The 24,169-nt window shown below is 43.5% G+C and overlaps 2 protein-coding genes across 3 annotated transcripts in view; both read right to left on the bottom strand.

Annotated features, from left to right (window-relative positions):
- Positions 1 to 6,010, bottom strand: part of grk5l (G protein-coupled receptor kinase 5 like) — a 119,159-nt gene extending 113,149 nt beyond the window's left edge. For both annotated transcript variants that reach the window (XM_037535983.1, XM_037535982.1), the window contains exon 1: positions 5,129 to 6,010. In XM_037535983.1, coding sequence (XP_037391880.1) covers positions 5,129 to 5,180 — 52 coding nt within the window. In that variant the 5' untranslated portion in view covers positions 5,181 to 6,010. The remainder of the gene's footprint in view (positions 1 to 5,128) is intronic.
- A 3,608-nt stretch (positions 6,011 to 9,618) lies between these two features.
- On the bottom strand, positions 9,619 to 23,913 carry lsm1 (LSM1, U6 small nuclear RNA associated). Its single transcript, XM_017687740.2, has 4 exons — positions 23,753 to 23,913; positions 22,150 to 22,218; positions 21,273 to 21,388; positions 9,619 to 10,164 (listed from the first exon to the last, which is right to left on the bottom strand). The coding sequence occupies exons 1-4, from the start codon at positions 23,796 to 23,798 to the stop codon at positions 9,994 to 9,996; spliced, it is 402 nt and encodes a 133-aa protein (XP_017543229.1). The 5' UTR covers positions 23,799 to 23,913; the 3' UTR covers positions 9,619 to 9,993.
- Between the last annotated feature and the right edge of the window lie 256 nt (positions 23,914 to 24,169).

Here is a 24,169-nt window from a genome sequence, read left to right as displayed (position 1 = left end):
TAACACGCGCACACGCCGAATTAACAGACACACGTCTGCGGACAAGCTGTGAGCGCACAGTTTAACTCGCTATCTGTCAGCTTGGCTCCAGGCCTGCACAAACCAGTAAACAAACGCAGACCGTAAAGACCTCCGCCACTCAAACCCGCACACAAGGGCTGAGCTTTTAACCAAATAAACGGAAAAATAACAGCGCGGCCCTTTTCTGTTACTGTCCCTTTAAGACGTGCACTGGTCAGGCATAACATGCTGACCTCCTACGCCTATCAGCTCCACTGACCGTATAGCTGCTCTCTGTAGTTCTACAGTTACAGACTGTAGTCCATCTGTTTCTCTGATACTCTGTTACCCTGTTCTTCAGTGGGCAGGACCCCCATGGACCCTCACAGAGCAGGTACTGTTTGGGTGGTGGGTCATTCTCAGCACTGCAGTAACACTGACGTGGTGGTGGTGTGTTAGTGTGTGTTGTGCTGGTCTGAGAATAGTCCACCAACCAAAAATATCCAGCCAGCGGCGTCCTGTGGGCGGCGTCCTGTGGGCAGCGTCCTGTGGGCAGCGTCCTGTGGGCAGCGTCCTGTGGGCAGCGTCCTGTCACCACTGACGAAGGACTAGAGGATGACCAGCACAAACTGTGCAGCAGCAGATGAGCTGTCGTCTCTGACTTTACACCTACAAGGTGGGCCGATAAGGTAGGAGTGTCTAATAGAGTGGACAGTGAGTGGACACGGTGTTTAAAAACTCCAGCAGCATTGCTGTGTCTGATCCACTCACAGCAGCACAACACACACCAACATGTGTGCAAACGGACCGCGTTCTCACTGGCAGCGTCCAATTCAAGAAGCAGCGTCGAAACGTTCCTTTTAACTTCGGCAGGGGCTAAAAGCTGCCGTAGGCCGGAAAAGAAGACGTATGCAAACGCGGTGGTTTTTGTGACATCACAAAAGCACTGAATTCAAAACTGGCTACGGCTGCAGTGCGCTGTGGACTGGGGAGCGATCGATACAGTAAACGCTGTACAACGTCTTCAAACTCTTCGTGTGACCAAGCTAAAAATAAAAAAAAAGCAGTTTTCCATGTTATGAGCCCTTTAATGCGGCAACATTCCCTTCTTTCAAGCTGTTGCAGATCAAGTCTGTTAGACCGGTCGTCATGAAACGTTCATCAGCTGCCACGTGCACAGTCTTACGTCAAAATAATAACAAAAACTAAGGGTCATGAGGTTTTAATAAGACAGCAACGCTAAACACGGCCGGGTGCAAAAGTTTTGGCACCCCTGGTCAAGTTAACGCGCCCTCTGCACGCGACGCACGTCCGCACATTTCAATGCCGTTCGCTTGCCGAGTTCAATATTTCAGTGCCTTTGCGGAAGTCAGGGCACATTATGTTTCGTCCAACCTCACAAACTGTGCAGAAACGCTTGCAGATATACGCCACAGTCAAGCGTGTTCCCTTTAGAGGGTGTGAACTCTTCGTTTAGGATTCCTGTGGAAGTTTAGAAAGAAACACAACTGGGCCCGTGCCGCCAAGCCCCCCCCCACCCCTCACCCCCCCACCCCCACCCCACTGAATTTAGAGTCATGACTCTTTGGCCTTAGCCCATTTATCCTGTCACAAGCCTTCATTTAGCCAGATTAGCAACGAAGACCTATTGGCTAACATTACCGGCTCTGTTCCAAATCTCCGCACATAAAGCTGCGCCTCAGCGAGCTCGGCAGCGAGCCTTCCTTCTGTCAAAACCTGGTCATTTATGGTAAACTCCAGCCGAAGGGCAGCAGTGATCAGGGGAACTGAATGTACAGAGCTGTGTCTGCGGCCCACAGGGATCCTGGGTAATGAATCGCAACCGAAAGGCGCGTGGGGGGTGGGGGTGGGGGGGTGTTAGGGGAAGCGTCTGAAAAGGTTCACTGACTCCATATTTTGTAATGCGACGTGAACAATGACATAATTGAATCCGGAGCAGCAGAGAGAGGGGGAAAGGGAAATTCGCTTGCTCTTTCCAGCAGGGCTGGACGATACTGGCGGATTACAGTATCGCGATTACGCTGCTACACAGCTTTCAGGATATTTAAGGGAGCACTGGTAGATCAACAACGTGACACCATCAAAAATATATTAGATTTGCTGGGCGCACCTCGATGATTCAGAGGTACTGGCCCAGTCCCATTTCTTCGTTTTATCCCTACTCCTTGTTTTCGACTGTCACCCTGACCACTTGGGTTACCACTGCGGTAGTGGTTGAGATCTTCCCTCTGAAATGAGACCCTCTAATAAAAGAGCATCTCTTCATTAACAGCTACTAGCGCCGCTCTGTAGGCGACCCTGCCCGTCTGCAGGGACAGCAGAGGACTCTCCAGATTCTCCAGATTCTTGCTCGAATTTTCCCGGTCCACCTTAAATGGAGAAACTACTAAGATAATACGATGGTTATCACAATTCTCACATTTGTGGGGTTCTTTGGTCGCTTGTTCAGCCCCATGTAGCCCCAACACTTCGCCCTACCCCTCTATCTCAACAAGAATTGGGACACCTGACCCCCTGGTCAGGATAGGGGCGGGCAATTTGACGATACTTCATTATTGTGACAAATTTCTTCCCAACACGCTTTTCTAAGCATATCGCGGATAACGCCGGCACCGCTCCAGCACAAAAACAGCATAATTAGTCCCGTTTGTTTGGCAAATACTGAATCAACCTCAGTTCCAATTTATTAAACCTCAGGAAATAAACACCGGGATACAGATTGTGTGAATACACGGTAACGTATCTTCGCCGTATCGCCCACCCCCAAGTCCGGATGCTCACAGCTGACGGTAAAAGCAACCGCGATTGGGTAGAGGGCTCGTTTGCATATAACGGCCTTATTTGCATATGACGGCCTTGTATCGTCAAGCCTGCATTCCATGTAAAACATCCACGCCAAGACTTTCACGTAAACCGCTAACCGCCCTAAAACGGCGACTTAAGCGGCGGGGCAGCCACAAACCAACATCCATCCACCATTCTCACTTGAGACGGGAAAATCGATGTAATTCAGGGTCCGGCTGGCTTAAAACATCTCCGCTTCACTCAGGGGACTCCCTTTCCCACGGCTGCCTTTATCAAAAGGAACCAAATTCTTACTCACTGACCTCAAACAAAGCCCCGTAATAGTGACGAGCACAAGTATCTCTTCCTTTTCTTGCTTCCTCTCCACGACACGACCGCCTAGAACAATATGGCAAATCACCACGATACCCCCCCCACACACACCACCACCACCACGGTATCTCGGCTCGTGAAGATGCACGTGTTTACCAGGCTGAGGACAGTTAAGGTAAAGCATCTGGTAAATAGCAAATGAATAGAATTAGCTGATACCGTCCCGCCAGCCAGTATGTGTGACTACAGTTACTCACTGGTTGTCGCTTGCAGTCTATAAACCGGTCTAAATCTGTTTTGTGAGCCATTTTATTCCCTGGGGGGAAAAAAACGTGACCAAATTTATAGAGTCACACTGCCCACCCCCTACCTCAAAACAGGACGCCGTTTCTATGACGCTCCAACAGAAAGACGGCAAATAAGCCCGTCGTGCAAGCTGGAGTCGCCACCACCTTTTCAGAATGAGAGTAATTTAAAGTCAGAGTGGTTTGGAGCCGAACGGTTCGGGGCAGAGAAACCTGCGACCTCGGCAGCAGGGCTCGCGACGCACACCTCTCAAAAGGCCGCTCTTTTACTTACTATCCAAAACCACCACACGCGTGTTCTGGTGTTTCTGCTCTGCTGCTAATGCGAACAGGTGTCACATCTGGGAGAAGAAAAAAAACAAAAAAACAAGGTCAGCTTTGGGACTCCATGGCCTCAAAACGCCAGAGCGGCTTTTTAAATATATAGTTCGGGCCAAACCTTCACCTCGAAACTCTCATAAAACAAGCAGGCGGTGAATTCATAACCACGTCATGTCACCTAAGCACCTTCTGCGAGGAGCTTTTAGAGGGGGACGTCTGGTTCCCATCACCACCACTGTGAGCAGCTCTGACTCGAAGCTTCTTTAGAGCGGGGAGTTTCACACCAGACCGCCCTGAAGGACTGTTTACGTTCTAACCAGTTAATAGTGCAGGGATTTGGGGGAAAATTGGTGGACTTCCCCTTTAAATCCCTGTATCTAACGTCTGTCTGTCCTCCTCCTCGGTGTCAGTTTGGCCTACAACGCCCGGCTTATCTCGCCATTCACTGCAGCCTTCAGGCCTCCACTCCCAGCTTGTTTGGCTGTCCTTAGCCTGGACGTCAAGAGGGGCAGATAAAGCCGCGTGTTGCCCAATAACGAACAGAAACTAGAGCCGGTGTAGAGACCAGGGCCTTGCAGTGTGTGTGAGGGCACCGGGGGAGGAAGCAGCGGTCAGTGTGGCTTAAGTGGTGTCGACGAGAAGCGTTTTTCCCACAACATAATCACCTTTATTTGTTTTTTTTCGCTCGAAACGAGCTCCGTGTCGTGTCACGGCGATTCATCTCAGCCTATAAGGCTCACAGCTCACGTCCCTCCAAAACACAAAAGGCCATATCTGGCCCAAACAGCAGCTTAGCTCACGGGTCTGGGCCCCCAAAACGCTCCTAGACCCGCGTTTGGCCTTTTTCACTCCCGCTACGGCTTTTATTCGGAGAACACTGAACGGATGTAGGAGGCTCGCGGCTTCGTTTGGGGTTTTTGAGCAGCACGGCTCTCATTCGCCAGCGTCTCCTTTCGAATCTTCCCGTTCCACCTTAAACGGCGCGGCGGTCATTATAACGCCTCAGGCGCCAGAATGGAACTGCTGCACCATTTAAGGTGGAACGGGAAAATTCGAAAACAAGAAGAAGAGGGCTGGCCAACTTCAGCCTCGGGCTGTCAAAACGTTAGCAGCTTCGGGGAGGAGGGGGCGGGGGGTACAAACAACAGGGTTAAGAAAAATAAAATCAAATAAAATAAATAATAAAATAAAAGTCCTCCCTTCATTCACCGCTAAAGCACCATCTGCTCGTCGGTGTTTGAGAGAAGTGAGATTACATCATCGTCACAGGAGGTGCAGCTCCTCTTTTGGGTCCGAAATTGGGGAAATAGAATTAAATAATTTTTTTAAAATTAATAAATAAATAAATAATGAGCACCACTTACCCTCTCTTGCTTTCAGGAGTACCGTGTTAGCTACGATATTCTCCAGCTCCATTAAAGAATCCACTCCGATATTTTTGCCCGTGGAAGGCAAAAAAAAAAAGAAAGAAAGAAAGAAAGAAAGAAAGAAAGAAAGAGAGGGGGGGGGAAGTCTTCAAGAGGCTCCTCCCAGCCCAATTCTGCTATTTTCCCTACTTTCCCTTCTTCTTCTCCCTCCGAATAAAATCAAAGGCAGCGCATTTTACGCACGCATGTCTGCGTGTGCCAGGCAGTTTGTTGCGCACAGACGGAGTGACAGCGCACGGGTCGCATCGCCAAAACGCAGCGAGAGAAAAATAAATATTAAAAAAAAAAAAAAGGTCCCATTAAAGGAGAAATGTGCTGTAGGATTTGTGCGTTGGGGGAGTGGAGGGGGGGAAGGCCGAGCTTTACATCCTCTGATGATGATGATGATGATGGTGGTGGTGGTGGTGGTGAGGAGGAGGAGGAGGAGGAGGAAGAGGAGGGTGGTGATGATGCATGCCAGAAAGAAAGAGGATGAAGAGACTGAAGGTTTGAAGGAGCTCCGGCCCCGCGGTGGATCCCAGCTTGGCTGACCGGGCTCTGTGCGCTGCCCCCCGGCTGCAGGCGTGCTCCCTCTCCCGGCGGCGCCTCCGAGCTCGCTCACCGACGCGCCGCTTCTTCTATATATTTTTTTTAATTCTGATTTTTTTTTTGTCACTCGCACTTTTTTTTCTTCTTCCTGGCCCGGTTCCCGTGCGGCATTCCCCGCAGCTCCCGATCCAGCGTCCGAACAAAAGTGTCACAAAGATCCGAACATGAAATAAAGGCGATAAAACGCGGCCAGCCGGCGGTGCGCGGGCCTACAGCGGGCGCAGGGTTGCCATGTTCTCCGCATTGATTCAGACCCGCTATATCTCCGCCCTCCAGCGGCTGGAAGGGGAGGGGGAGGGGGCGTGGCCGCGATAGCGTCTCTGCTACAACACACACACACACTTAAAGGGGAAGGCCACCGATTCTTCAAAATTTCTGAATAATTCAGTCTTCGAGACAGACAGACAGACAGATACATACACAGACAGACAGACAGACAGACAGATACATACATAGACAGACAGACAGACAGACAGATAGATAGATAGATAGATAGATAGACAGACAGACAGATAGATAGACAGACAGATGGACGGACAGACAGACAGATAGACAGACAGACAGATAGATAGACAGACAGACAGATACATACATAGACAGCCAGACAGACAGATAGATAGATAGATAGATAGATAGATAGATAGATAGATAGATAGATGGACGAATACATAAACAGACAGACAGACAGACGGATGGATATATAGATAAACAGACAGATGGACGGACGGACAGACAGACAGACAGACAGACAGACAGACAGATAGATAGATAGATAGATAGATAGATAGATAGATAGATAGATAGACAGACAGTTAGATAGATGGATGGATGGATGGATGGATGGATGGATGGATGGGTGGGTGGGTGGATGGTAGGGGTTAGAGAAAGTGCAGTATGTACTGTAAGGTGTCCAGATGTGCAGATGGACAGAATAAACTGTGATGTAGTCTGAGATTCAGATTCAGTCCTCGTCTCCATCTCTCTGTCTGTAAGTAAATGCTGAAGATGGTAAAAGTGTATTTGGGACAAATCCGTTTTCTTTGGGGACTATTTTGCCGCACAGCGCCCTGCATGTCTCCCTCCACCATGAATGGAGTTGAAGTTCTCTAAACTCTCATAAAACAGCGTCTCAGTCATCAGGCAGTGAATTCAGAACCAGTTCATGTAGGAACTTTCTGTAGGAGCTTTTAGAGGGACGTCTGGTTCCTATCACCACCACTGGGAACGGTTCTGACTCGGTCAGTTTATCTAGAACGGAGCGCTTCACACCGAACCGCTCAGAACGACTTTAGTTACATCTCGGCCATTTAATTATATAACGTTTTTTGGAAAATTGAAGGAGTTCCCCTTTTAAAAGGGGGCTATTTAGTAAAAGCAAGGATTCTACACAGAACCGCTGGATGAAGAGTATTGAAGTTTTTTGAAAATGGTTCCATATAGCACGAAAAATGTTTGCTCTATCGTTCTAACCATGACATACTAACAATGGCAGAACCCTTTTTTGGTTCTATATAGATCCGTTTTCAAAAAGGTTCTATATGTAACCTTATGCAGCGCGTTCAACACCAGCCCACAGAACCATTTCACCATATAAACGGTCCTTTAGAGAACGTATGACTCTAGAACTACTGCCTTTACTAAAGAACCGTTGAAGAACCTCTCAGTGTAACTATAGCTTTGCTTTGCTGGCGCCGCTCAGCTTTTTTATTTAGTTATTTATTTATTTTTATTTTAACCACTTTTTGTTTTAGAGCTAAGTTAGCTGGTTAGCATTTCGCCTTCTCCCCCATTCAGTACTGGGATAGCTTTAGCATCGCTGTAGCTTTAAGCTAAAGCTCGGATGTTTTCTACGTCCAAAAGCGCCCCGTTTACTGCGCTATTAGCCTTAGACCCACTGCTTGTGTTACTTATTCGTTTGTTTTGATAGTTTTGTCAGCTTTGCTAGCACCGGTTCTGCTGTTTCCGCTCATTCACCTTGGGCGAGTCCCAATTAGCTTCTTACTCCCTACGTAGTGCACTATGTAGGTCACGGAATAACGACTTCTGCGTCCGAATGGTGTATTATATACCTAATAGAAAGCAACTTTGGATCCACTCGACTCCTGGTGGAACATATACTGCACTATTTGAGTGTAGAAATGGTAGTTTCATGATTCGTCTAGTGCACTACATAGGGAGCCAGGAGCCATTTGCGATTCAGCCCGTGTTCAATTAGCTTTAGCGCTAGTTTTGCTAGCGCCGGCAAGCATGCGGCTGTGTCCCAAATGGCTTCCCCTTACGCCTACCTATGTAGTGCACTAGAAAGGTTATAAAATAGTACTAAACTATTCTAGTTCGCGCTATATCCAATGAAAGATCCATTCTGCGAAACTTTTTCACTTGTTATGGTCGAAGATAAGACGAAAGTGGTGCTTATTCAAGCACAGCATAATGAGTTTACTATTCTCCTGATTTTGGTGGATTTTATTGGCCTTTTATCCAGAATGTGAACTTTGTTGGTGATATACCGACACCACCCTGTTAAAAGCCTTCTCAATCATGTCATATTGTGGTGAACTATAGGGTTAAAATTCAAGGCTTCATACCAAGACAGGGTGTGACTGGATTCATCTTAAATCCTCAGAGGGGGGATATGGACAAATGCGGGCCCACCTGTGCACAGGAAGCATGTGGACGTTCACTGGCGCACAAAAAAGGCCCCACCGACTTCTCGTAAACCTATTAATCATCGGTTCAGTTCTCAGCAAGCAGCCCTTTTGTTGTTCTACATGTCTTCACTGACCAATAAAACCTCTGCAGCTCACTGGAACAGATAACGATTCTGCTTCCTCTGAAGACTCAGTGGTGATTTTTATCAGCAACCCACCACCGGAAGTCTTGTGTACAGCTATTGCAGAGACTTTTAGGAGTCTTTTGACCGTCGCCCAGAGCCACTTTGTGTCTGAGCCAAGTAATAAAAACAACAATCCATTTGAAATGGGACAGTTTTAGGGAAACTCTGGCGTGATTTGGCCATGATAACACATTTCTTTCTAACTGAAACATGGTCTGATCCTTCGGCCCACTCTTTGCGGCAGTATTTGGCGACACCATGTGGTGCAAGAGGGAATTACACAAAACCAATGATCATCAATAACTTCCAAAACTTCAAACATCAGCATTTCTCAGGGTACACCAGGTTTAAAGAGGCTCAGAAACCTGCACAGACAGGCTTGGGGCGTGCTTTTTATTTACCATCCAGAACCACCAGAGAACCTACACGAGTCTTCTGAGCTTATCGGGAATGTTGATGATGGAAAATTATGGAAAACCTGAAATAATACGTTCTCTTCGGGGACTATTTTGTCTCATATGCACCTCTCCACCATGCTTAGATAAAAAAAAAGGCTGGGACGTCTGGTTCCTATCGCCACCACTGTGAACAGTTCTGACTCAGTAAGTTTATCTAGAACAGAGAGTTTCACACCAAAGCGCTCAGAACGGCTCTGTTTACATACTAACTGTTTAATTAGGCATAGAATTTTAGAAAAATGGGTGGAATTCCCCTTTCAAGGGAAGCTCTGCCTCTCCAGCAGCACTGCTGTGTCTGATCTACTCAGCCCAGCGCAACACACACTAACACACCACCACCACGTCAGTGTGACTGCAGTGCTGAGAATGACCCACCACCCAAACAGTACCTGCTCTGTGAGGGTCCATGGGGGTCCTGACCACTGAAGAACAGGGTCACAGAGTATCAGAGAAACAGATGGACTACAGTCTGTAACTGTAGAACTACAGAGTGCAGCTATACGGTCAGTGGAGCTGATGAAGTGGACAGTGAGCAGAGAAACGAGGAGCTCAGTACAAAATAGGTTTAATAGAACAAAAATATCTTCAGTGTTGTGTAGCGTGAACTCATCCCAACACAAACGACAACATAACGTCACACGGAGAACGCAAACACCGAGTTTAAGGTTCCGTTATTCTCAAAGTTCAAACTAAAAGCCAGCAGGCCAGGTGCTTCCATTTGGTCCATCCTTTTCCACATGACCTCACCAGCCACGGGAGGGCGGGGTGGGGGAGTAAAAGATGGGGAGGAATCGCCACGTCGCACGTGATTCACATAAAACAAAGAGTCATAATCACAATCTTCTGCGACGGTCATCACGGCCACCTGTAACAAACAAACACTAAAACTGAACACAAACCAAAACATTAAACCTAGAGACGTTTCAGAAATCATCCAGAGTGTCGGCTTTGGGGATGGACAGGCCTCGCTCCTTCACTGCCTGCAGCTTCCTCTTCTCGGACTCCTGCTTGGCCTGCTGCTCCACCCGCTGCTCCTGCAGAATCTCCTCGATGGACACTCTCTGGAGGATCTGGTCACATTCTTTGTCGAGGTCCTACAGAGAGAGAAGAACCCACCAGGAGTTAAATCAATCAGCCTAATGAGAAACTGTAGAACGGACTCGGTTTATATCACAATACCTACATTTAGAGTCGGTTATTCATTCAGCCTAATGAGAAACTGTAGAACGGACTCGGTTTATATCACAATACCTACATTTAGAGTCGGTTATTCATTCAGCCTAATGAGAAACTGTAGAACGGACTCGGTTTATATCACAATACCTACATTTAGAGCCGGTTATTCATTCAGCCTAATGAGAAACTGTAGAACGGACTCGGTTTATATCACAATACCTACATTTAGAGCCGGTTATTCATTCAGTCTAATGAGAAACTGTAGAACGGACTCGGTTTATATCACAATACCTACATTTAGAGTCGGTTATTCATTCAGCCTAATGAGAAACTGTAGAACGGACTCGGTTTATATCACAATACCTACATTTAGAGTCGGTTATTCATTCAGCCTAATGAGAAACTGTAGAACGGACTCGGTTTATATCACAATACCTACATTTAGAGTCGGTTATTCATTCAGCCTAATGAGAAACTGTAGAACGGACTCTGTTTATATCACAATACCTACATTTAGAGTTGGTTATTCATTCAGTCTAATGAGAAACTGTAGAACAGACTCGGTTTATATCACAATACCTACATTTAGAGTCGGTTATTCATTCAGTCTAATGAGAAACTGTAGAACGGACTCGGTTTATATCACAATACCTACATTTAGAGTCGGTTATTCATTCAGCCTAATGAGAAACTGTAGAACAGACTCGGTTTATATCACAATACCTACATTTAGAGTCGGTTATTCATTCAGCCTAATGAGAAACTGTAGAACGGACTCGGTTTATATCACAATACCTACATTTAGAGTCGGTTATTCATTCAGTCTAATGAGAAACTGTAGAACGGACTCGGTTTATATCACAATACCTACATTTAGAGTCGGTTATTCATTCAGCCTAATGAGAAACTGTAGAACGGACTCGGTTTATATCACAATACCTACATTTAGAGTCGGTTATTCATTCAGTCTAATGAGAAACTGTAGAACAGACTCGGTTTATATCACAATACCTACATTTAGAGTCGGTTATTCATTCAGTCTAATGAGAAACTGTAGAACGGACTCGGTTTATATCACAATACCTACATTTAGAGTCGGTTATTCATTCAGCCTAATGAGAAACTGTAGAACGGACTGGGTTTATATCACAATACCTACATTTAGAGCCGATTATTCATTCAGCCTAATGAGAAACTGTAGAACGGACTCGGTTTATATCACAATACCTACAGTGCATCCGGAAAGTATTCACAGCGCTTCACTTTTTCCACATTTTGTTTTGTTACAGCCTTATTCCAAATTTAATTATATTAATCTTTTTCCTCAAAATTCTACACAAAATACCCCATTGTGACCATGTGAAAAAAGTTTTCTCGAGAGTTTTGAAAATGTATTAAAATTAAAAAACAAAGAAATCATATTTACATAAGTATTCACAGCCTTTGCCATGAAGCTCAAAATTGAGCTCAGGTGCATCCTGTTTCCACTGATCATCCTTGAGATGTTTCTACAGCTTAAATGGAGTCCACCTGTGGTTGATTGGACATGATTTGGAAAGGCACACACCTGTCTATATAAGGTCCCACAGTTGACTGCATGTCAGAGCGCAAACACCAAGCATGAAGTCAAAGGAATTGTCTGTAGACCTCCGAGACAAAATTGTCTCGAGGCACAAATCTGGGGAAGGATACAGAAAAATTACTGCTGCGTTGAAGGTCCCAATGAGCACAGTGGCCTCCATCATTCGTAAATGGAAGAAGTTCGGAACCACCAGGACTCTTCCTAGAGCTGGCCGGCCGTCTAAATTGAGCGATCGGGGGAGAAGGGCCTTGGTCAGGGAGGTGACCAAGAACCCAATGATCACTCTGTCAGAGCTCCAGCGTTCCTCCGTGGAGAGAGGAGAACCTTGCAGAAGGACAACCATCTCTGCAGCAATCCACCAATCAGGCCTGTATGGCAGAGTGGCCAGGCGAAAGCCACTCCTTAGTAAAAGGCACAAGGCAGCCCGTCTGGAATTTGCAAAAAGGCACCTGAAGGACTCTCAGACCATGAGAAACAAAATTCTCTGGTCTGATGAGACAAAGATTGAACTCTTTGGTGTGAATGCCAGGCGTCATGTTTGGAGGAAACCAGGCACTGCTCATCACGAGGCCAATACCATCCCTACAGTCAAGCATGGTGGTGGCAGCATCATGCTATGGGGATGTTTCTCAGCAGCAGGAACTGGCAGACTAGTCAGGATAGAGGGAAAGATGAATGCCGCAATGTACAGAGACATCCTGGATAAAAACCTGCTCCAGAGCGCTCTTGACCTCAGACTGGGGCGACGGTTCATTTTTCAGCAGGACAACGATCCGAAGCACACAGCCAAGATCTCAAAGCAGTGGCTTCAGGACCACTCTGTGAATGTCCTGGAGTGGCCCAGCCAGAGCCCAGACTTGAATCCGATTGAACATCTCTGGAGAGATCTGAAAATGGCTGTGCACAGACGTCTCCCATCCAACCTGATGGAGCTTCAGAGGTACTGCAAAGAAGAATGGGCAAAACTGCCTAAAGATAGGTGTGCCAAGCTTGTGGCATCATATTCAAAAAGACTTGAGGCTGTAGTTGCTGCCAAAGGTGGTTCTACAAAGTATTAAGCAAAGGCTGTGAATACTTATGTAAATATGATTTCTTTGTTTTTTAATTTTAATAAATTTTCAAAACTCTCGAGAAAACGTTTTTCACATGGTCACAATGGGGTATTTTGTGTAGAATTTAGAGGAAAAAGATTAATTTAATTCAATTTGGAATAAGGCTGTAACAAAACAAAATGTGGAAAAAGTGAAGCGCTGTGAATACTTTCCGGATGCACTGTACATTTAGAGTCGGTTATTCATTCAGCCTAACGAGAAACTGTAGAACGGACTCGGTTTATATCACAATACCTACATTTAGAGCCGGTTATTCATTCAGTCTAATGAGAAACTGTAGAACGGACTCGGTTTATATCACAATACCTACATTTAGAGTCGGTTATTCATTCAGCCTAATGAGAAACTGTAGAACGGACTCGGTTTATATCACAATACCTACATTTAGAGTCGGTTATTCATTCAGCCTAATGAGAAACTGTAGAACAGACTCGGTTTATATCACAATACCTACATTTAGAGTCGGTTATTCATTCAGTCTAATGAGAAACTGTAGAACGGACTCGGTTTATATCACAATACCTACATTTAGAGTCGGTTATTCATTCAGCCTAACGAGAAACTGTAGAACGGACTCGGTTTATATCACTATACCTACATTTAGAGTCGGTTATTCATTCAGCCTAACGAGAAACTGTAGAACGGACTCGGTTTATATCACAATACCTACATTTAGAGCCGGTTATTCATTCAGCCTAATGAGAAACTGTAGAACGGACTCGGTTTATATCACAATACCTACATTTAGAGCCGGTTATTCATTCAGCCTAATGAGAAACTGTAGAACAGACTCGGTTTATATCACAATACCTACATTTAGAGTCGGTTATTCATTCAGTCTAACGAGAAACTGTAGAACGGACTCGGTTTATATCACAATACCTACATTTAGAGTCGGTTATTCATTCAGCCTAACGAGAAACTGTAGAACGGACTCGGTTTATATCACAATACCTACATTTAGAGCCGGTTATTCATTCAGCCTAATGAGAAACTGTAGAACAGACTCGGTTTATATCACAATACCTACATTTAGAGCCGGTTATTCATTCAGCCTAATGAGAAACTGTAGAACAGACTCGGTTTATATCACAATACCTACATTTAGAGCCGGTTATTCATTCAGCCTAACGAGAAACTGTAGAACAGACTCGGTTTATATCACAATACCTACATTTAGAGTCGGTTATTCATTCAGTCTAACGAGAAACTGTAGAACGGACTCGGTTTATATCACAATACCTACATTTAGAGCCGGTTATTCATTCAGCCTAACGAGAAACTGTAGAACGGACTCGGTTTATATCACAATACCTACATTTAGAGTCGGTTATTCATTCAGTCTAACGAGAAACTGTAGAACGGACTCGGTTTATATCACAATACCTACATTTAGAGTCGGTTATTCATTCAGCCTAACGAGAAACTGTAGAACGGACTCGGTTTATATCACAATACCTACATTTAGAGCCGGTTATTCATTCAGTCTAATGAGAAACTGTAGAACGGACTCGGTTTATATCACAATACCTACATTTAGAGTCGGTTATTCATTCAGCCTAATGAGAAACTGTAGAACGGACTCGGTTTATATCACAATACCTACATTTAGAGTCGGTTATTCATTCAGCCTAATGAGAAACTGTAGAACAGACTCGGTTTATATCACAATACCTACATTTAGAGTCGGTTATTCATTCAGTCTAATGAGAAACTGTAGAACGGACTCGGTTTATATCACAATACCTACATTTAGAGTCGGTTATTCATTCAGCCTAACGAGAAACTGTAGAACGGACTCGGTTTATATCACAATACCTACATTTAGAGTCGGTTATTCATTCAGCCTAACGAGAAACTGTAGAACGGACTCGGTTTATATCACAATACCTACATTTAGAGCCGGTTATTCATTCAGCCTAATGAGAAACTGTAGAACGGACTCGGTTTATATCACAATACCTACATTTAGAGCCGGTTATTCATTCAGCCTAATGAGAAACTGTAGAACAGACTCGGTTTATATCACAATACCTACATTTAGAGTCGGTTATTCATTCAGTCTAACGAGAAACTGTAGAACGGACTCGGTTTATATCACAATACCTACATTTAGAGTCGGTTATTCATTCAGCCTAACGAGAAACTGTAGAACGGACTCGGTTTATATCACAATACCTACATTTAGAGCCGGTTATTCATTCAGCCTAATGAGAAACTGTAGAACAGACTCGGTTTATATCACAATACCTACATTTAGAGCCGGTTATTCATTCAGCCTAATGAGAAACTGTAGAACAGACTCGGTTTATATCACAATACCTACATTTAGAGCCGGTTATTCATTCAGCCTAACGAGAAACTGTAGAACAGACTCGGTTTATATCACAATACCTACATTTAGAGTCGGTTATTCATTCAGTCTAACGAGAAACTGTAGAACGGACTCGGTTTATATCACAATACCTACATTTAGAGCCGGTTATTCATTCAGCCTAACGAGAAACTGTAGAACGGACTCGGTTTATATCACAATACCTACATTTAGAGCCGGTTATTCATTCAGCCTAACGAGAAACTGTAGAACGGACTCGGTTTATATCACAATACCTACATTTAGAGCCGGTTATTCATTCAGCCTAACGAGAAACTGTAGAACGGACTCGGTTTATATCACAATACCTACATTTAGAGCCGGTTATTCATTCAGCCTAACGAGAAACTGTAGAACGGACTCGGTTTATATCACAATACCTACATTTAGAGCCGGTTATTCATTCAGCCTAACGAGAAACTGTAGAACGGACTCGGTTTATATCACAATACCTACATTTAGAGCCGGTTATTCATTCAGCCTAACGAGAAACTGTAGAACGGACTCGGTTTATATCACAATACCTACATTTAGAGCCGGTTATTCATTCAGCCTAACGAGAAACTGTAGAACGGACTCGGTTTATATCACAATACCTACATTTAGAGCCGGTTATTCATTCAGCCTAACGAGAAACTGTAGAACGGACTCGGTTTATATCACAATACCTACATTTAGAGTCGGTTATTCATTCAGTCTAACGAGAAACTGTAGAACGGACTCGGTTTATATCACAATACCTACATTTAGAGCCGGTTATTCATTCAGTCTAACGAGAAACTGTAGAACGGACTCGGTTTATATCACAATAACTACATTTAGAGTCGGTTATTCATTCAGTCTAACGAGAAACTGTAGAACGGACTCGGTTTATATCACAATACCTACATTTAGAGCCGGTTATTCATTCAGCCTAACGAGAAACTGTAGAACGGACTCGGTTTATATCACAATACCTACATTTAGAGCCGGTTATTCATTCAGCCTAACGAGAAACTGTAGAACGGACTCGGTTTATATCACAATACCTACATTTAGAGCCGGTTATTCATTCAGCCTAACGAGAAACTGTAGAACGGACTCGGTTTATATCACAATGCCTACATTTAGAGCCGGTTATTCATTCAGCCTAACGAGAAACTGTAGAACGGACTCGGTTTATATCACAATGCCTACATTTAGAGCCGGTTATTCATTCAGCCTAACGAGAAACTGTAGAACGGACTCGGTTTATATCACAATGCCTACATTTAGAGCCGGTTATTCATTCAGCCTAACGAGAAACTGTAGAACGGACTCGGTTTATATCACAATGCCTACATTTAGAGTCGGTTCTTCATTCAGTCTAACGAGAAACTGTAGAACGGACTCGGTTTATATCACAATACCTACATTTAGAGTCGGTTCTTCATTCAGTCTAACGAGAAACTGTAGAACGGACTCGGTTTATATCACAATACCTACATTTAGAGTCGGTTCTTCATTCAGTCTAACGAGAAACTGTAGAACGGACTCGGTTTATATCACAATACCTACATTTAGAGTCGGTTCTTCATTCAGCCTAACGAGAAACTGTAGAACGGACTCGGTTTATATCACAATACCTACATTTAGAGTCGGTTCTTCATTCAGCCTAACGAGAAACTGTAGAACGGACTCGGTTTATATCACAATACCTACATTTAGAGTCGGTTCTTCATTCAGCCTAACGAGAAACTGTAGAACGGACTCGGTTTATATCACAATACCTACATTTAGAGCCGGTTCTTCATTCAGCCTAACGAGAAACTGTAGAACGGACTCGGTTTATATCACAATACCTACATTTAGAGCCGGTTATTCATTCAGCCTAACGAGAAACTGTAGAACGGACTCGGTTTATATCACAATACCTACATTTAGAGCCGGTTATTCATTCAGCCTAACGAGAAACTGTAGAACGGACTCGGTTTATATCACAATACCTACATTTAGAGCCGGTTATTCATTCAGCCTAACGAGAAACTGTAGAACGGACTCGGTTTATATCACAATACCTACATTTAGAGCCGGTTATTCATTCAGCCTAACGAGAAACTGTAGAACGGACTCGGTTTATATCACAATACCTACATTTAGAGCCGGTTATTCATTCAGCCTAACGAGAAACTGTAGAACGGACTCGGTTTATATCACAATACCTACATTTAGAGCCGGTTATTCATTCAGCCTAACGAGAAACTGTAGAACGGACTCGGTTTATATCACAATACCTACATTTAGAGCCGGTTATTCATTCAGCCTAACGAGAAACTGTAGAACGGACTCGGTTTATATCACAATACCTACATTTAGAGCCGGTTATTCATTCAGCCTAACGAGAAACTGTAGAACGGACTCGGTTTATATCACAATACCTACATTTAGAGCCGGTTATTCATTCAGCCTAACGAGAAACTGTAGAACGGACTCGGTTTATATCACAATACCTACATTTAGAGCCGGTTATTCATTCAGCCTAACGAGAAACTGTAGAACGGACTCGGTTTATATCACAATACCTACATTTAGAGCCGGTTATTCATTCAGCCTAACGAGAAACTGTAGAACGGACTCGGTTTATATCACAATACCTACATTTAGAGCCGGTTATTCATTCAGCCTAACGAGAAACTGTAGAACGGACTCGGTTTATATCACAATACCTACATTTAGAGCCGGTTATTCATTCAGCCTAACGAGAAACTGTAGAACGGACTCGGTTTATATCACAATACCTACATTTAGAGCCGGTTATTCATTCAGTCTAACGAGAAACTGTAGAACAGACTCGGTTTATATCACAATACCTACATTTAGAGCCGGTTATTCATTCAGTCTAACGAGAAACTGTAGAACGGACTCGGTTTATATCACAATAACTACATTTAGAGTCGGTTATTCATTCAGTCTAACGAGAAACTGTAGAACGGACTCGGTTTATATCACAATGCCTACATTTAGAGCCGGTTATTCATTCAGCCTAACGAGAAACTGTAGAACGGACTCGGTTTATATCACAATGCCTACATTTAGAGCCGGTTCTTCATTCAGCCTAACGAGAAACTGTAGAACGGACTCGGTTTATATCACAATGCCTACATTTAGAGTCGGTTCTTCATTCAGCCTAACGAGAAACTGTAGAACGGACTCGGTTTATATCACAATGCCTACATTTAGAGTCGGTTCTTCATTCAGTCTAACGAGAAACTGTAGAACGGACTCGGTTTATATCACAATGCCTACATTTAGAGTCGGTTCTTCATTCAGTCTAACGAGAAACTGTAGAACGGACTCGGTTTATATCACAATGCCTACATTTAGAGTCGGTTCTTCATTCAGTCTAACGAGAAACTGTAGAACGGACTCGGTTTATATCACAATACCTACATTTAGAGTCGGTTCTTCATTCAGCCTAACGAGAAACTGTAGAACGGACTCGGTTTATATCACAATACCTACATTTAGAGTCGGTTCTTCATTCAGCCTAACGAGAAACTGTAGAACGGACTCGGTTTATATCACAATACCTACATTTAGAGTCGGTTCTTCATTCAGCCTAACGAGAAACTGTAGAACGGACTGGGTTTATATCACAATACCTACATTTAGAGTCGGTTCTTCATTCAGCCTAACGAGAAACTGTAGAACGGACTGGGTTTATATCACAATACCTACATTTAGAGTCGGTTCTTCATTCAGCCTAACGAGAAACTGTAGAACGGACTGGGTTTATATCACAATACCTACATTTAGAGTCGGTTCTTCATTCAGCCTAACGAGAAACTGTAGAACGGACTGGGTTTATATCACAATACCTACATTTAGAGTCGGTTATTCATTCAGCCTAATGAGAAACTGTAGAACGGACTCGGTTTATATCACAATACCTACATTTAGAGCCGGTTATTCATTCAGCCTAATGAGAAACTGTAGAACGGACTCGGTTTATATCACAATACCTACATTTAGAGACGGTTATTCATTCAGTCTAATGAGAAACTGTAGAACGGACTCGGTTTATATCACAATACCTACATTTAGAGTCGGTTATTCATTCAGTCTAATGAGAAACTGTAGAACGGACTCGGTTTATATCACAATACCTACATTTAGAGTCGGTTATTCATTCAGTCTAATGAGAAACTGTAGAACAGACTCGGTTTATATCACAATACCTACATTTAGAGTCGGTTATTCATTCAGCCTAATGAGAAACTGTAGAACAGACTCGGTTTATATCACAATACCTACATTTAGAGTCGGTTATTCATTCAGTCTAATGAGAAACTGTAGAACGGACTCGGTTTATATCACAATACCTACATTTAGAGTCGGTTATTCATTCAGTCTAATGAGAAACTGTAGAACGGACTCGGTTTATATCACAATACCTACATTTAGAGTCGGTTATTCATTCAGTCTAATGAGAAACTGTAGAACGGACTCGGTTTATATCACAATACCTACATTTAGAGTCGGTTATTCATTCAGTCTAATGAGAAACTGTAGAACGGACTCGGTTTATATCACAATACCTACATTTAGAGTCGGTTATTCATTCAGTCTAATGAGAAACTGTAGAACGGACTCGGTTTATATCACAATACCTACATTTAGAGTCGGTTATTCATTCAGTCTAATGAGAAACTGTAGAACGGACTCGGTTTATATCACAATACCTACATTTAGAGTCGGTTATTCATTCAGTCTAATGAGAAACTGTAGAACGGACTAATGTGATAAATTCATATATCAGGTGTAGTTTTTATGTTGTGTGAATCAACAAAAACCATACGTCACAACCCAAATGTTAAGAAGATCTATTTAATCCTTTTGACAAAAATCTAAAGCACCTTGGCAGCCACAACATTTTATGTCTATTTTACCATCCTGGCTGTAAATCTGTCCCAGTATGTGCTAATGTATTAGTATAGACTAACAAATTTAATATAAGCAAAAAAAAAAAAAAAAAAAAAAAAAAAAAAAAAAAAAAACACAAAACACCCAAAACAACGCAGACCTGCTTTGCTCTACTTTCAGCTTCAGCTCAGCTACAGCTGCTTTTCTCACATCTCTAGCAGGAAACCTTTCCTCAAAAGTAGATCCGTTTCTTGTAAAATGTCTTAATGTTGGACTTTTTACGAGACTGATGTCGTGTCTCATTCGCCAGCTTCTTGTCCAAATGTTCCTGTTCCACCTTAAATGGTGTCGGAGGTGCCAGAATGTTACTGCGACACCATTTACGACTTCAACCTTGAGACTTTAGTGTTTCAGTTTCTCGCTGCAGGTTAAACGTCTCAGGAAACCAGCTGGACTGACTATAAACACCAATCAGTCCATTCGTCTCCAGATTATCGATGTCCGTCTTAAATCTCTCTCTTTGCCGTTTCGTAGCTACTAGCTGGGCGAGACTGTAGTCTGCGTTGCTATGGTGACCAGCCGTCTGCGCTGATCTTCAGGGTTAAAGGGTGAATCAGCAGTTCTACATTAACTCCAGCGTTTAAGACCATTTACTGTTAAACTGTGTTGAAGGGTCAGCAGAGCTTTATTTTACTGTAGAGGAGGATTATTTTATTATTACCTACTGATCTGATTCAGCTGTGGAGCCGCAGCAGAGCCGCATGTTGTCGACTGGTTTCCAGCCTGCCTAGTTTTGACTCCAGGGTCCAGCTCAGCAGCGTAACATCTTAACCCGAAAACTCCACGATACTCAGAGCCCTACAGTTCCTCGTTACACTGAATGGGATTTCACCCATTCTCTAAAGCTTGAGCAGCAAGCAGCTACGACAGAAAGCACGTGTGGGCGGAGCTTGGATCAATTATGCTAAACAGGGCTCGTGCTCCTCATCAGACTGGGTCGGTTTATTGCGATGTGCTTACAACTAGTCTCGTTTCCATGGAGACGTCTTAAGAACAACAAAGGAAGTCTGTACTTACAACTTCTCCAAGTAGGACAACGTTTTCCCCTCTGACGACGAATATCCCTCGGGGTATGTCTCCGAATTTTTTACCCACATGGATTCGCTCCACTGTCTGATGCAAAACTAAATTGGCTGTGGTTGAGAAACAAAGCTGCGTGTTATTAAACAGTTCATTTAACACTGAAGCTTAGAAATGTGCGCCTTCACGTCCACATCAACACTGAAGGAATCACAAACGAGTCATTTTTACACGCCGGATCGTGATCCCCGGAAAAATGACTCCAACAGCTGTAGGCAAAAGTTTTGGCAACCCTGGCCAAATGACATTTTGTTGGTTTGAAGTGAAACACCGGGTGACCGGGGTCCTCTCTGTGTGGAGTCTGCATGTTCTCCCCGTGTCTGCGTGGGGTTCCTCCAGGTTCTCCAGTTTCCTCCCACAGCCCAAAGACATGCAGTCAGGCCAATTGGACGTGCTAAATTACCCCTAGGTGTGAGTGACTGTCTGTGTCTGTCTGTCTGCCCTGTGATGGACTGGCGACCTGTCCAGGGTGTATCCTGCCTTCCGCCCGAAGACTGCTGGGATAGGCTCCAGCACCCCCCCGCGACCCTGACGGAGAAGCGGCTTAGAAAATGGATGGATGGGTGGATGGATGGATTACAATCATCAATAAAGTCAAATATGTGGTTTATCATTTGCAGAATTCTTTACTTTGCAGCTGTTCGTTCCACTTTAAATAAGTGGATTTATGCATGATTTACATACATATACACTTTATGTAATTTGGCCAGATTTTCCTCACTTTTGCCACAACTGTAGGTTATGACTGAACATTAAGACGCTGAGCTTTAGTGAATTAATTTAACTCAATGTAGTCGATATCAAGCCTACATACCGAACTGATCTATACTTCTGAGGATCCCGATCAGCGTTCTCCCATCTCTCAGCAGAACCAGGTGCTTTTCTGGAAAAAGGAGAAAAAATGATTTCATACTAAAGAGGAGTTTCACTGCTTCACATAACTCTACAGAGACGTTCAGAGGGTTTGGTGTGAAACGGTTCAGACGTCTTTCCAGTGGTGGTGATGGGAACCAGGCGTCGCCATGACTACAACACAGATATAGACACTTTATTAACCATCCAGAACCACCAGAGAACCTACACGAGTCTTCTGAGCTTATATGGAATGCTGATGATGGAAAACAGTGGAAAATCTGGAATAATGAGTTTTCTTTGGGGACTATTTTGCCGCACAGCGCCCTGCATGTCTCCCTCCACCATGAATGGAGTTGAAGTTCTCTAAACTCTCATAAAACAGCGTCTCAGTCATCAGGCAGTGAATTCAGAACCAGTTCATGTAGGAACTTTCTGTAGGAGCTTTTAGAGGGACGTCTGGTTCCTATCAGCACCACTGGGAACGGTTCTGACTCTGAGATTATCTAGAACGGAGCGTTTCACACCAAACCGCTCTGAACCGCTATGTTTACATCTGGAACATTTCATTATGCAGAAATTTGGGGAAATTGGTGGAGGTCCTGTTTAAGGACAATTTCTAAGTAATATTAAACAGTGGTCTACAGGCGATCAATCAATCAATCAATCAATCAATCAATCAATCAATCAATTTCGGCAACAAAACGACTGCACAAAACCACATTCACAGGGTAAACTGAGCAAAATAGACCACACTATATACACTAAAAACAACAAAGCCTGAATAACAAGCACCTTCGCAAAAAATAAATAAATTAATTAAAAAAAAAAAAAAATCATCCACGATGATTGATCTGATCGGCTCCGGTCACCCTACACACCTTCACTTAAAATCTGGAATCATAATTTGATATTTTACATACAAAAACATAGATTTACGTCTTAAACTGGACAGGTTTAGACCTTTTAGTCAACGTTTCAAGGACCAAGTTATTAAAACACAGCAAATTATATACTCTAATGATCTTTTTATGTACCAACCAATCTGCTCATTTTTAAAAACAGGCATCCTGAATATTAATTGTATTAGAACACATTTCACAAAATGCAGCTACAGTTGATCATATTTACTTACAAAATATATAAAATAGCACATTAGAATTCATTTTATTCCTTCATCTGCCATGCAAGTTTCACTGTGTTGGGGAAAAAGCGTTAAGATTAAGAAGTTTTCAAATGTGCTCGAGTTATTATTGTTATTATTGTGTATTTTGGTCTCATAAACGTCCACAAACAGGGCTGTCTCGGTCTTCAGCGTGTAGTTTAGGACTAATCTGGCGTTTTCCAGCTCCTGCAAGAAGCTAAAGTTTCAAAAGAACTTCTTATTCGAATTTTCCGTTCCACCTTAAACAGCGCAGCGGTTACAGCGAGGAGCTGGAGGCGCCAGAATGCAGCTGCTGCATTATTTAAGGTGGAACGGAGAGTTCTAAGGAGAAGCCACAGTGCTACTCCGGTGTCCAACGGTTTCAGGCCGGAGTAGAAGCCCCTGGAGGCGTGTAACTCACTGTCGATGTCCTCGATGAGGCTGGCGGTGCCCGGCATGTAGTTCATCCTGCAGACATGCGGCGAGTTTGAGTAGAAAAAGCCGGAGAACCTGAGGAACCTGTGAGAAAACCTCCGCAACAGCAGCTCTAACAGCTCCAGCAGCGGCGCTCTTATAGAGGAACATCCGGGTCACTCTGACCCTTTAAAGGGCCCGCACGCTTATTAAATCTTATTTGATTTAAAAACCTACAAATGATTTTCAGCCTCGCTTGTTTTTTTTTTTTTACTTATCATCGTGTATGTGTTTTATTTATTTATTTATTTATTTGCAGTTTGTACCTTTTTACAGCTTGTTGATCTTTTACTCCCCAGCTTTTATTTTGTATTCTTCATCCTCTCTTTAATCTTTAATTCGTGCCGCTATTATTTTTTATTGA

This window comes from Pygocentrus nattereri, chromosome 29 (assembly GCF_015220715.1).
Source record: "Pygocentrus nattereri isolate fPygNat1 chromosome 29, fPygNat1.pri, whole genome shotgun sequence".
In the NCBI taxonomy this organism is placed as follows: domain Eukaryota; kingdom Metazoa; phylum Chordata; class Actinopteri; order Characiformes; family Serrasalmidae; genus Pygocentrus; species Pygocentrus nattereri.
Note: the sequence above shows the minus strand (reverse complement) of the source record. Positions and strands in the feature narration are given on the sequence as shown.